Raw genomic sequence first — 14,536 nt, 5'->3', positions numbered from 1 at the left:
TATAGAACTCTGGTAACAGAAAGAGAATCGCTCTTCATAAAACCAATCAAGTAATAAATATATACTTTTATAAGTAGCTTTTCTAAAAAAAAGTATACTGCNAGGGCAGATAAGGGGAAGCCTATTATGAAATTTTAATAAATATTTTCTCTTTTAGAATGTTACTTTGATGATTTATTAACGAGAAATTTAAAATCAAAATTAAAACCAATCAGAGCATACTGTGTTTACCGCACGCATTGTGTCTATTTCTACTCGAAGGCGTATTCAGGATGATGAATTTTAAATGAAACCTTTAATTTTTAATTACTAGATAATTATTCATCGCAGAGAATAATTGAAACTAAATTTTGGTTCAGAATTTTGGAGCGAGTAGTTCTGATAAATAAACATGAATTTGTTAGCAAACATAACAGCAACCCGAAATATTATTCCAAAGCACGTATACATAATCAAAAATTTGGAAAAATCTGATTATACATTTTTAAAAAAATTATTCTGGCAGTGAGTGATGCAGACAATTATTACAATTTCCTAAAACAGTTGTCGAGCACGCAGAAACGGATGCTTATTGGCCACATACATCGGAGATTAAACCAGAAATCTTAAGATAATTAAATTATCACTTATTAATAGTGTCATTTTTATTTCTCTTACGTAGAGCGAGTTCCATAAATCACGCAATGGGAGTGGAACCGCAGTCTGACATAAATACAAAGTGGTAGCAAGCTTTTAAAGAAAATTAGTCGTTATAAAAACACCTTATTAAAATCAATAAATACAACCGACGTACGTGCTAAAGGTCATGCTACACAGTGCGTGAAGCGGCAATTTACCCGCGGCGTCTACTGCCTATTCTCAACCCATTAGTCAGCATGTAGAATGCTAATCCACGCCCCGTGTAAAGCCCCTGTTATACGATGTGTGGATTGCCAATGTAAACAAACGTACACACATATTACAAAAGATTATCATATTAGGTGTATTCCTATTATTTATACTTTCAACATGTATAGCATAATTTTATAGTACTTTTTGCAAGTATGTTTATGCAAAGTGAATATGTTATTTGACGTTCTGTAGATATTTAACGACTATGCTGGTGAAAGAACGCGCTAGTACGTTTCTTCACGCTCCAGGCTGCGCCGATCCCGTTACACGAGGCGTGGATCGGCAATATTCGCGCCGAGTAATAATGGGTTCAGCATAGGTACACACGCCGCGCAAGGATTGCCGCTCCTCGCGCCGTGTAACATGGCCTTAATGGGATCGGCGCGACCTGGAGCTTGAAGGGATGTCCTGGCACGGTAAATGTCAAAACAAACACAGCTGTAGTTATCAAATCTGGTCCGAATACATTTACACAAAGTCAAATAACTTATTCAGTTTGTATACTTAAACATATCTACAAAAAGTACTGCAAAATTATGTTATTGTACGTAAAAAGTTTAAATAATATATAATATACTTAATAATAATATATAACTTTCTAATGTATGTATACGTTTTTTACATTATATATCTTTATAACATTATCGACGGTGGTGGCGAAAGAACGCGCCAGGATGTTCCTTTAGGCCGCGTCGACTCCGTTACACGGATCGGAAATCCACGTGTAACAGGGGCTTTAAAATCTATAATTACAGAAAGTAAAACAACTCCAGACGAAAACTTATAGAATTGGCGTTAAATTATATTTTATCACGGAAATTAATAAGTTCAAGGCGATTTAGTAGGTATATTATCGAAATGTTTCGGCTCCCAACAACTGGCTGAAAATAGGTCAACATGTCTATAAAAATAATATAGGTGCATACGTACTTGTTACTATCGGTAAATATCTACTTAAATATCTTATGACAGACAGATCCTTTTTAAATTGCAAAATATGTACTTATAGAATAGTTAATAAATGTCTAGTTCAATACAATTTATTGCGGGCTCCACATTTTTGAATTAACACAAACACGTGTGTGCGTTTATTTTAATCATACTTTTCTCTAATCAGTAATACATCATTGACATGAGTATAAAATAATTGGTAGAGGTCTAGATGATGGGGGGATCGAAAGAGGAGGTCTCCCCCACCACTGTACCATAAAAAGTTCGTGGCGGTCTCACCCCCATAAAAAGTTATGGGGGTTCAAAGTTAATAAATATGCCAATTTTTATACATTTCTAGGCATGTAAATATTTATATAGTCATTCTTAAACAATATTCAAAGGCAAAACTTATGAAAAGTACATAAAAATATTGAGAAAGTTATATAAAACATTATTTAAATATCTTTATCAATAGGGTAGGTTAGGTTAGGTTATCGGGTTTTGTTCAAGTGATCACTCTCTTTCGATCCCCCATCTCCACCCAATTAAAAATATTTCTTTTATTGAATTTTATTTGAATTATGGTGTATGAAAATTGTCAAAACTTTCAACACCTATAACTTTTTATGGGGGGTGAGACCGCCTCAAATTTTTTATGGGGTTTTACTCAGGTGACCACCCTCTTTCGATCTCCCCTACCCCGAGCTATCATCTAACCCCTATAAATTTTTATGGGGATGAGACCGCCACGAACTTTTTATGGTACAGTGGTAGGGGAAATCTCCTCTTTCAATCCCACCCACCCCCACTCCCTTCGGGGGGACCTTTACCAAATAATTTTATTTTTAATCATTCGTTTCACAAAATAGTTGGAGTAGCAATTTTTCGAAACTACAGATGTTAATTGTGATCTCGAACTTACTAGATCTCATCAGTACACGATAAGTAGTTTCGATGAATCACACGATCGCGGTCTTAACCAAGAATTGCCTTGTGGAAACAACATAATTGATATCGAGCAGTTAACAGTACACCGACATGTATATTTAGAAGTTTGCTATTAACTTTTTTGGTTTTGATTGTTCTATTAGTAGGTACTACAAGGGGAAGAACTACAGATGGAAGTAATAATATACGGTAATCGGAAAAAAATCCCCTGTAACTACATATTGTAACACGTATGCAAGCGCTAGCACCATCTAGGTCGGATTGCCTTACTTTAATTTTGACGTTTAACTACTACGTTTAGTGACCCCTAAAACTGAATAAAGACAATATTTGAAATGAGGGGGTTATGATATTAGACAAAAGTCTTCATGTACGTTTCTGATTGTAATTTAAAAACTACATATGGTGTGCTAATGGGAACTAATAAATTAGAAACCGCAATCCACATCTATTGCTGTCTATAAATTGCTGACTACTTAATATTTTCGTGTTCATTATCTATTGGTCTACGCGACTATCACGTATACAGGCTAAGTTGTTGATTCAGTTTGTCAAGAAAATATCTTGTCGATCATTATGAACCGCTACAGTTAAGAAATGGCTAAATATTATTTCCGTTTTCTTGATGTTAGACGACTATGTCAGTCGGGTACTTCTTTTATTTCTCAGCTGACCTTTACGCTCACAATATGATACAAAATAGTTTCACATTTTGCTTTTATGTGCAATATAAAAACAATAGCTCCTTTAATCATTTTTTTAATAACGCGGTGAATTTTCGCCAAGTTTTACGTTAAAATGAGAAAGATGATAATGACAATACATAGCAGTTATCGTAACGAGTTCGGCTAAATAATTAAATTCCAAAATTTACATATTTCTCTGACGAGATATTCTGATTGAAGAACTACGCTGCTTGGTGAGATGTAGAAGTAGATTATGATTATAAAGTACGAGGGTGGATTGATAAGTTTCCGGCCTAACCAAGAGATGACGCCACTAGGCCTACCTTGAGGTGACATTCTATAGTACCATCCTTGGATAGCTTGTAGCTATAGTTTCAGCCCGATCTCCTTGCTAGTGTAGGTTTGACAGCACGCTGAACAAGACGCCTCTGTGGTTTTCGTAAAAATGGAAAAGCAGGAAAATCGTGCTGTCATCAAATACTTTTATTTGAAGGGGTTAACGCCGAAGGAAATTAAAAAAGAGATGGACTCAACACTGGGGACATCCTCCCCGTCATATTCAACCGTTAAGCAGTGGGTTTCCGAGTTTAAAAAGGGTCGTGTGAGCACCTCTGATGGGCCTCGCTCAGGACGCCCCGTTGAGGTCACAACTCCAGATATGATCGAAAAAATTCATCAAATAGTGCTGGGAGACCGCAGATTGAAAGTGCGTGAGATAGCTGAGACCTGTAAGATGTCATATGAACGTGTGCAACATATTTTGCACCAACATTTGCATATGGAAAAGCTCTGTGCAAGATGGGTGCCGCGTTTGCTAACAGTCGACCAAAAATTGATTCGAAAAAACATTTCTACCGCAAATTTGTCATTGTATAAGCGTAATCCAAGCGAATTTTTGCGTCGATTCGTAACCGTTGACGAAACGTGGGTCCACCACTACACTCCTGAAACCAAAGAACAGTCTAAACAGTGGATTGGACCAGGGGAACCAACTCCAAAGAAGGCAAAAACAATTTTTTCGGCGAACAAGGTTATGGCTACTGTTTTTTGGGATGCAAGAGGTATTATATACATTGATTACCTTGCAAAGGGTAATACTATCACTGGTCAATACTACGCAGACTTATTGCAACGTTTGAGCCACGAGGTGAAAATTAAACGACCTCATCTGGCGAAGAAAAAAATCTTGTTTCATCACGATAACGCACCAGCGCACACGTCAATCGTTGCGACGGCTAAAATCAACGATCTAAAGTTTGAATTGATGCCGCACCCTCCTTACTCTCCAGACCTAGCCCCGAGTGACTATTTTCTGTTCCCTAATCTCAAAAAATGGCTTGGCGGTAAGAGATTTGCGGACAATGAAGAAGTAATCGAAGCTGTAAATGGTTATTTTGAGGAGCTTGACGAATCAGTCTATAGAGATGGCATTAATAGACTGGAACACCGCTATGAGAAATGTATCAGCCTTGGAGGAGATTATGTTGAGAAATAAAAAAAAAAAATTTTTTAAAACCTTGTTTTTCTTGGTCAGGCCGGAAACTTATCAATCCACCCTCGTATGATAATAACGTTCAAAAATGAACAAGCAACGAACGGAAAGTCAGTAAATGGGTCAAGGTTTTTTTGTAGTCACAAAAAATGTATAACCTATTGCCCTTACATTCATTTCAGACTTGGTAATGACCGTTATACAAAGAGATTTAAAAAATTCATCAACAACATCTAAAAGAAAATTTGCTTATATATCAGCCATATAATTAGTAAAACATGGAATTGTTTGGGTTTCGTTTACAAAAATTTTATAATAAAATATAGACATATTAGGAGAATTATCTCTAAAGGTCGGTGATCTCGACTAGCACTTTAAAATGAACAACCCATTAAATTTTTAGAAACAGATAACGGGACAATATATTTATTTCTCCATCATGCAAAAATAGTGGTCGTGTTACTTACCATACTGTAGAAGTCATTCTCGTCGTAACCTTATCGAACAGTACTCCATTATAGGAGTCCTTTACATCCTTTACATCCTTCATTTCGCACAACGTTTATCTAAAAACTATAATCAATTATAAATTTGCACACATAATAATAAATAATAAACTACACTACAACTAATTAAGAATAACTGATTTATTTCGTTTTACCGAAAATTATATGAATAAATTCATTAACCAATCTTGAATAAGAGTCACAAGTAGATAGTTATGGTGCATGTCCCTATTTTGCAGAGTAAAATTTACCACAAATTATGATTCTTTTTATGTAATTAGCTACGTTTTTATTTTCTTCTTAAGCATTTCGACAAACAGATAATCAAAACACTTACCAAAATATTTCGTAGAATCGTTTCATTTACCAGTTCTCTCCATAGTCACTATGATTTTATCACATTTTTAATTTTAACATTTAAATTTAATTCATTTGCGTATTGAATTTATCATTCGTTAGAAATGCGTCTTTACATTAAAAAAAAAAAAAAACACGGGAAGTTTGAAATAAAGCGAGAGTGCTGAGCATGAAGGCGTGAAAGGTGCTGCTGTGACAACATTGACATTTTAATATATTTTCCACTTCACATATTATCCTAATAGCAACATTTCGATTCAGAAGTAAAGCAAATGCATACTTTGAATAATGAATACAAATGTCATTAAAAGCAGAGCAATTTCTAGAACGTTATAGGTACCTACAGTTGAAAGCTTTTAAAATAAAAATGAGATCGAGAAGTACACAGTCAGTAAATATCGAAACAGCGTTCAGAAACAGAAAGGTTAAACTCAACACGAAGATTTTCAACATGAAAGAATGATGGATGATAAAATTTTTCATAATGCATGACATCAAAACAAAAATGAATAAAAAAAATATAATGTAGGACAGACAACGGTAGTAATAGTGCTTATTATGATATTGACTATGCTAAATTTAGAAGTTGTTATAAATTATTTTCATTTAATATATACTGGATATTAACGATGTACCCATAAAGCATTATTCTTCAGTAACGTTTTCAATTTTCGTACGTTTAAGGTACTTGAACACATTTCTTAATACAGTAGTATTGCAAGTAATACTTAATTATCAACGGATTTGCGGAATTGCGAGTTGTTACCATCCAATTCTATAAATGAAACGACTAGCATCTAGTACCTAAAGAATGATACAAACATCTTCAATTTAATCCTATCTAAATTTTATAAGGGTGATATGTAAGCTGCACTAGCACAGGTTCGCTCTCTAATACAAATTGTACTGTAATCAACGAGTCACGTCGCAGTGCCATATACTACATATGCACGTATGCCAGAGATTCGGTAGTCATGCGTAACTCTCTTACGTAGCATCAGTTTTTTTCAGCATTTTACTCCTCTAATGGTCGAGATCCATTAGGCGCCGTGTAAGAAATTTTGGTAATTGTCTAGTCTTGGTGATGGGACTGTCGTTGAGACAGATTCGGTAGGGGTTAGTAGGGAAAGGGGGGTCCAAGGATTTCATCTCCACTGATAAAAAGTGAGGGCAGATAAGGGGAAGTGGGTTAAAAATTAAAATGGTAGGGGTGGAGCTGACCTTAAACAACCCCATAATTGTTGCAAAAGTTAGGGATAAAGGGTGGGTGTAAAAATTTTTTTTTTAATTCAGTAAAAGGATCAATTAATAATTTTTAATCACAATTTAAAACACTGTTAAACATTACATATTAAATATTATTTAAACTTTTTCGACTAGAGTAAAAATATTTACAAAGGTCGCTAGATACGTTTTGCAATACAGCTTTAATTTATACACTCTTTCAAAATAATTTCTTTCACATTTTATACACTCAGTCATGCATAAAAACAAAATATCAAAAATGTCCTTCTACTTTGATGATTAAATGCACCTAAAACCTCAGTACCTGTTTGAAACCTTCTTCCTTTCAACTAATCCTTAATGATTGGAAGTTACAGGAGGCTTGGTAAGGGCTATAAGCAGAATTTTCAAGTACTTTAACCCCACTGCTATTCAAAAATTTGACACTGTCACGTAATCCATGCGTAGGTGCATTATCGTGATGAAAATGCCAAATGTCCATTCTCGAATTTCGTTGAATTTCCAGAATCTTTGGGCAACAATTCGTTTATCTACCAAGAGGCGGTTACAGTACGTTGACATTCCAATACTGTCGTGCAAAAAATAAATTATTGATACTATCTGAAGAACCAGTTTCATACATTTTCAATTTTCTTTTGATACCAGTTAACTCTGGCTTCCTTTTGTCTTGTTCAACTTCGAGGTCGTGCAGCCAGAATATCCTCTAGCTGTTGGTGTTATACGTCTATTTTCCTGTAATAATTTTGACATTTTTACCACTTTATCTGGGCTGTTTCCACCTCCCCCGCCTCCTCTTCGTCGCCTTCACATTATTATCAATGGGGATGAAATCCTTGGACCTTTCGCTACTACCCTTGTCCGAGCAACGGCTCCATCATCTAGACAATTATCGAAATTTCACTTCAAAAACATAGATGGTATAATAATAATAATAATAACTCAATAAGTAATACAAGGTGTTCCAGGAAATAAGATGTGATAATCATTTAAGATATTTTTTTATAAACCACTTTCATCAATTAGGGATCTATAGGTATTAAGAGCTTCTGAACCATGGACAAACCATCACGTAGAAAGAACGTATGTAAGTCAATACCTATTAAACCGTTCATTCGTCGCATTTTTCGTGGCATTGTATATTGTTTTTCAAGAATAGGTAATAAAAAGCAGAAAATTCAGAAATGTATTTCTTTCTTTTAAGCCAGCTTGTGTATTAACTAATCATGATATAATTTCGTCATTCTCACCTGTTAATATGGAGTGGGCAATAATTAAATGGTTGAAAATTACAGGTACTGGAGATCATTATCAAATCTGGTTGCTTCGTTATTAAATTCGATACAGTCAATCGCATCCCTTCTTCTTTTGTTGTTTTTATTCATCGTTATATTTGCCCTACTCGGAATGCAAGTCTTCGGTGGAAAATTCACATTTAATGCAACAAGTGAAAAACCACGGTCAAACTTTGATAGTTTCTGGCAAAGCCTCCTTACTGTATTTCAGGTATGTCTATAATATATTCCTGTGTATGTAGGTATGCGTGGCATATATGCAGGAGCGTAACCTACAGAATAGTGTTGACCTCTTAATCAATTAAATAGGATGTTCAACGTATCATGTAACAACACGATGACCCTTTTTCCACATGTAGCGCTACGCCCCTGCAAAACAAGGCAAAAATTGGGATTTTCGATAGTACCATTTTTTTACGTATTACAGATTCTAACCGGTGAAGACTGGAATACAGTAATGTATAATGGAATACAGGCTTATGGGGGTGTGTCCTCTGTGGGGGCATTAGCGTGTATATACTTCATCATTCTCTTTATATGTGGTAACTGTATCCTTTTAAAGCTTTTTATTGTAATTATGTGTTTACCTCAGTTAACTATTTCATTCGGTACCTACGAAAATATTTTAGGTTTGTGAGATTAATATATAGGGTTGTTCGGAAAGTAATTTCGTTTTTTTGTGGAATTGAAAGACAGTTTTCGTATAATAAACAAATACTTTATTAAATTATATATTGACCGTTCTGGTCCAACACCTTTTGCCATCTTTCTGGTAGTAGCATAATTCCACGCTCATAAAATTTTTGGTCTTTGCTGGCAAAAAACTGATCGAGGAGGTGTTTTAGATCCTCATTTGAGGTGAAGGTTTTACCTTCTAAAACATTTTGGAGTGACCGGAACAAATAATAATCCGATGGTGCCAGGTCTGGAGAATATGGTGGGTGTAACATTGTATCCCACTGAAGCTGTAAAAGCTTTTGGCGAGTGACCAAACTTGTGTGAGGTCTCGCGTTGTCTTGGTGAAACACTACACCTTTCCTGTTCTGACCTTTTCTGTTGAAGTGCATCATTGCATCATTCAGTTTGTCCAGCTGATGACAGTAGACTTCCGAATTAATCGTTGTGTTATCCGGTAAAAGCTCAAAAAAAACGATTCCTTTAAAATCCCACCAAACAGACAGCATCACCTTTTTTTGGTGAATATCGGCTTTGGAAATGGTTTGAGCCGGTTCATCTTTTTTGCTCCATGACCTCTTGCGTTTGACGTTGTTGTATACAACCCATTTTTCGTCCCCAGTGATGATGCGCTTCAAAAACGGATCATTTTCGTGACGTTTGAGAAGCGAATCGCAGACGTCAATGCGGCGACACAGATTTCTCTCTGTGAGAACATGGGGAACCCATACATCGAGCTTCGAGGATAATCCCAGGCCTTTCAAGTGGTCATAAACTGTTGAATTTGATAAATTTAACCTCAATCCGATCTCACGTGTTGTTATTCGCCGGTTCACATCAACTAATGCCTTTATCGCGTCTTTATCAGCTTCAACCGGCCTTCCCGAACGTGGTGCATCTTCGACATCAAAATTGCCGGATCGAAATTTAGCGAACCAGTTCTGGCACTGGCGTACTGTCAACACACCTTCTCCATACACATCAGTCAATTTCTTTCTGGCTTGAACAGCATTTTTACCCTTTCTGTAGTAAAACAGTAAGATATGTCGAAAATGCTGCTTATCGCTCTCCATATTTAAAAGGGCACCAACCAAAAACTACTGCGTAGAATTAATTGGAATTTTTCACACACAAGCCTTGCTATATGAGCTCTCAAAGCATATAAAAATTATACGGCTTAAATGTGAAGTTGGGTGCAAAAGAATACAATTAAATCCTCTGTCGGGAAAAAACGAAATGACTTTCCGAACAACCCGATAATTCTACGAATAACACAGAACCTAACGCAGGGAATATGTTTTTAGTTCATTAACTGAAATAAAAAAAAAAAAAGAAACAACGTAATTTACTTAAACAAAGTGAAGAATATCAAATATTCATTAATTTTTGAAATAATTCATCAAATTAAAAAAAAGACTAATTTTATATCTGTTAACAGTTAATGCTAAATCCTCCTGGCTTACAACAATAATTAATTCATGAATGACCGGCACACAGTCCAATTAAAGGTTCTTTACTGCGAAATTCCACATTGTAATTTAGAGATACTTGGTAGAATATTTGAAATGTACAACTATTTTGAGAATATTTTGTTTTGGAAATTTCGTTTAATGTAAGAAAGTAACATCGATTTGATTATTACTTCTCCGCTTACTAAGTAACACAGTTTACATAACTACGTTATATAATTTATTAACCATTCGTTATCGCGGTAATTTTACCGACTTTATTATACCGTAGAGACCATTGCACGGTTTATCGCCTTCCAAATCTCGAACTCATTTCGTACCCTGAATTTAACTTATCATCCAACCATCAACAAATAGGGAAAATGCTTACAAAATAAGCAATTTCTCCATTAATTCGCGATCAATGGAATTCGTCAAGGAAGTGGCTAAATGTCCGCCGGCTTGCATATTGTAAAAAAAAGTCCACCGTACCGCAGAATTGACGCGACTGCGTTTAATGTCCACCACTATTGTTACCGTTTACGCAAGCCCGGCGCATTTATTCTTTTATTTAGAAACATTCCATTCATTTTCAGCCAATATGTGCAAGCACAGCGGAATAGTCCTCAATATTTTAAAATTCCGCCATTCCGCTTGATAATAATTGACCAATGCAGGATAGGCACGAGTGTAAGCTATAAGGCGAATATCTCATTTCGCGATGAATATCATCGGTTCAGTGGTAAATTGCTCATCTGCTATATGAGCGGTCTGAGTTCCATTTCCAATATGTTATTTTTATGTTACCTACTTCTTGAAAGTTAGGTTATCGTTAATTTTGGTTGCTCTAATGAGAAAATTTCTATTAATCTGTTTTTAACTAATTATTCTTTACTTCCTACCTATAGAGGTTATGGTTAATTTAAGTTGACTGAAGTTAAAAAAAATAAAATTTAATGATACTATCAACTGATATGAGACCGAATAATACTACTTATATAATGTTCCATCGTGCATGCGCATATTGACAGAGTATAAATGGAATTCTCTTGAAAAGACTAAACTGCCGCGCCTGTTTAAATATTGAAAATGGCGACGGACTTTAAACCTAATAGCATTAATTCAGCCGACGAACTTTTTCTTTGTTTCAATCAGTGACTTTTCTTTTACGTTTAGTCACGCCATACACGATAAACATTAAAGCATGCTAATTTTGCTACACCACTTATAAGATTTTAGTTTGCAAGTATGTATTGAGTTCTTTTTTTACAGAAACTGCTATTTTTAAACAATTGTTATCGGAGCTACTAGAAAATATCTTGGCTGATCAGGACCGTTTTCGGCCCACTCTGAACACGAAAAAATATTACTGTAAAGCTGAAATAATTTGTAATAATTCAGATGTAGTTTTTTACGCGAGACCCACAATCGTTTCTAAGAGGTAAAGGTCTGAAATATTTCTTGGGTATTTATTACCGTCTTCTGAGACCTGGATTTTTAAAGCATAAAATGTTCCGGTTATTATTATTACAGTTCGCCAGTTTAACGTGTTTAAAAGTTAAAATGGCTCTCCTAGCACTTCATATCTTAATAAATCCCAAAATCAAAAGGAATAGGCAAAAAGGCAATAAAAAGAAAACATACTTTCATATGTAGCAAGTATATTAACCTATCTTTTTTAGTGCTTTACTTCTATGCGGAAAGGATTTTGAGTCACGCATAAAAAAATTACAAATCTTGAATTCTTGCAGAAAGTACCTATTCAGTTCAGCTTTACAAGAATATTTCTTCTACAAGTTTAATATTTGCCAGCTACCTTGAATAATTAAATATGCATTACATAAAAAAAGCTTCGTTACTTGGCTATCTCGGGGAACTACTTTTATTGAAATTGTTCGGTACATACCTAGATTGGCATGTTCTTTCAGTTACAACTAAAGGTGTCTCTCTTATATGCTACATACCTACAGAAATGGCCTCCTCCATTTATTTAAATTTCCACGTATTTGTTCTTCTGTATTTTCTTAACAATATAAGATATTCTCTTGAATGTCTTCTTGGCTATCGCCGTTGATAATTTAGCCGATGCAGAATCGCTGACAGCAATCGAGAAAGAGGAAGAAGAGCAGCAGCAAGAAGCTGAGAAAAATCAGTCCAAAAGCCCTACACCAGTTAGGGATGATGAAGATGGAGAAGGAGAGCGCAGCGAAGATGAGGAAGATATTGAAGAAGGCGAAGGTGTCTACGATTCTGAAAGGTGCGTAAATACATTATTATTATAAAAATTCCTGTATGGCGAGATTATTCTGTCGAAACTGTCAGAATTAGAGCGCGATTTTAATCTGATTGGATCTCGTCAGCGCGCCGTAGACAGTTCCAACAAAACACAGACCAACCTACCTGCTGCCATTAACTCGGTAAGTCGTTATCCGGACAAAAAAATGGCCTTGTCGAACATTATCGAATCCCATAATAAGTAGCAATTTTATAAAGATGGCGTTCATACGCTATCTGTATTTATACATTCCCGTAGCCAAACATTTACATAACATATCAAAATTAATGTCCCAACTAATTCTAGAATCACTGTATTTTTCACGTTACTTAAAGGTCGGAACGTGACGAAGAAGATGAAGAAGACGAAGAGGACGAAGAAGAGGAAGAAGAAGCGGAGTCACAGGCTAAAATTAATTTAAATCATGAAGAAGAAGGTGATCAGGAAATCAATGAGGGTAAGTAAAATGATAAGAAAAAGTACACTTCAATAGCTTATTGCGATTATTATTTGCCGCACGATATGATGGAAGTACTGCAGTAAAACATCTTACCTTCATATAGTAAAAAATACATTTCATTACAGAATTCCCTCAAAAAATGTTTAAATAAAACAATGTCACCTTATTCTTTAATAACCGAGTTTTCGTCCGATTTGTAATAACCGAGTAGTTAAAAAATAAATAAAAAGCATCAGTTTGCCGGAGTGCACTGTACTTTCCATCTTTCTTTTTTTTTGGCATCCATTTCAGACTACACAATTATTACCCTAGATTACTCACTACTTCTGCTTATGCCAAAAAATGCCGTCCTTTGTTAAATTTTTAATTGTTAAATGTTAATTACTGGATAATTGCACTGCAAACTGCAAATTGAAAATGTAATTAAGTAAAAATAACGAATCATGCGTATGTTTTTAAGGGTGTTGCTTATTTTACAATTACTTAAAACTGATACGTATTATTCTTTATAGAACATTTTTACGGATTAAAAATAAATCAAGCATCTTCACAATCGAAACGCATACAAATATTCTTTACAACGATTTGGTTTTTTTGTTATTACGATGGCGGTTAGTGATTAGGATACAGGGATACGAGCCAATTCATCTAATATTACATTCATTCTAATAAATATAATTACAAAATTTGTATAGGGTTTAACTAAATTCGTTATTGTTAATGTTGAATTGCTGTTTCCATTTTCCATTAAACAGATTCAGACTATGCAGAAAACTAATCGAAACAAATTATGACCCAGTACCAAGAGAAGAGACTCACAATTGTACATACGACATCAAAAAGCAAAAAACTAAACATATTATAAAACATGGAAATGTACAAAAATGAAAAATAATATATATAAATAGTAGAATGAAGATTCGGGCTATACGGCCGTGGTCTAAGTGAACTATTGTGTCCAGACGTTTCGGCAGCTACTGCGGCTTACATCCTCAGTGGTAGTGCTGCGTTGACAAGGTGAACGTAGATTATATCTACTGTGCGACTGTCGCTGTCGAGACTTCGAGATATAATCTACGTTCACGTTGTCAACGCAGCACTACCACTGAGGATGTCAGCCGCAGTAGCTGACGAAACGTCATTCTACTATGAATTCCGGCCGTGAAAGCCTTTATTCTAATAACTTTTGGGTGTTTCATTCCCACTAGCCAGTAATGCTGGTGGGCGGGCAGTCCCTCCGGACTATGCCGGAAGGTAGGGCGGAAGGCCCTCTTCAGCCTGCTTTCAGGAATCGTGGGAATGGGTGGGTGGTGGTTCGGGTGAGAAAG

The 14,536-nt window shown here is 35.4% G+C and overlaps 1 protein-coding gene across 8 annotated transcripts in view; it reads left to right on the top strand.

Moving 5' to 3' along the window:
• Nucleotides 1-14,536, top strand: part of LOC108737961 (voltage-dependent calcium channel type D subunit alpha-1) — a 205,991-nt gene that overhangs the window by 165,440 nt on the left and 26,015 nt on the right. For all 8 annotated transcript variants that reach the window (XM_025976903.1, XM_018471165.1, XM_018471162.1 and 5 more), the window contains 4 exons: nucleotides 8,351-8,561; nucleotides 8,778-8,898; nucleotides 12,511-12,730; nucleotides 13,084-13,205. In XM_025976903.1, coding sequence (XP_025832688.1) covers nucleotides 8,351-8,561; nucleotides 8,778-8,898; nucleotides 12,511-12,730; nucleotides 13,084-13,205 — 674 coding nt within the window. The remainder of the gene's footprint in view (nucleotides 1-8,350; nucleotides 8,562-8,777; nucleotides 8,899-12,510; nucleotides 12,731-13,083; nucleotides 13,206-14,536) is intronic.

Source organism: Agrilus planipennis, unplaced genomic scaffold, assembly GCF_000699045.2.
Source record: "Agrilus planipennis isolate EAB-ADULT unplaced genomic scaffold, Apla_2.0 scaffold152, whole genome shotgun sequence".
Taxonomy (NCBI): Eukaryota; Metazoa; Arthropoda; class Insecta; order Coleoptera; family Buprestidae; genus Agrilus; species Agrilus planipennis.
The sequence above is the reverse complement of the archived record's forward strand: the minus strand, read 5'-3'. Positions and strand labels throughout refer to the sequence as shown.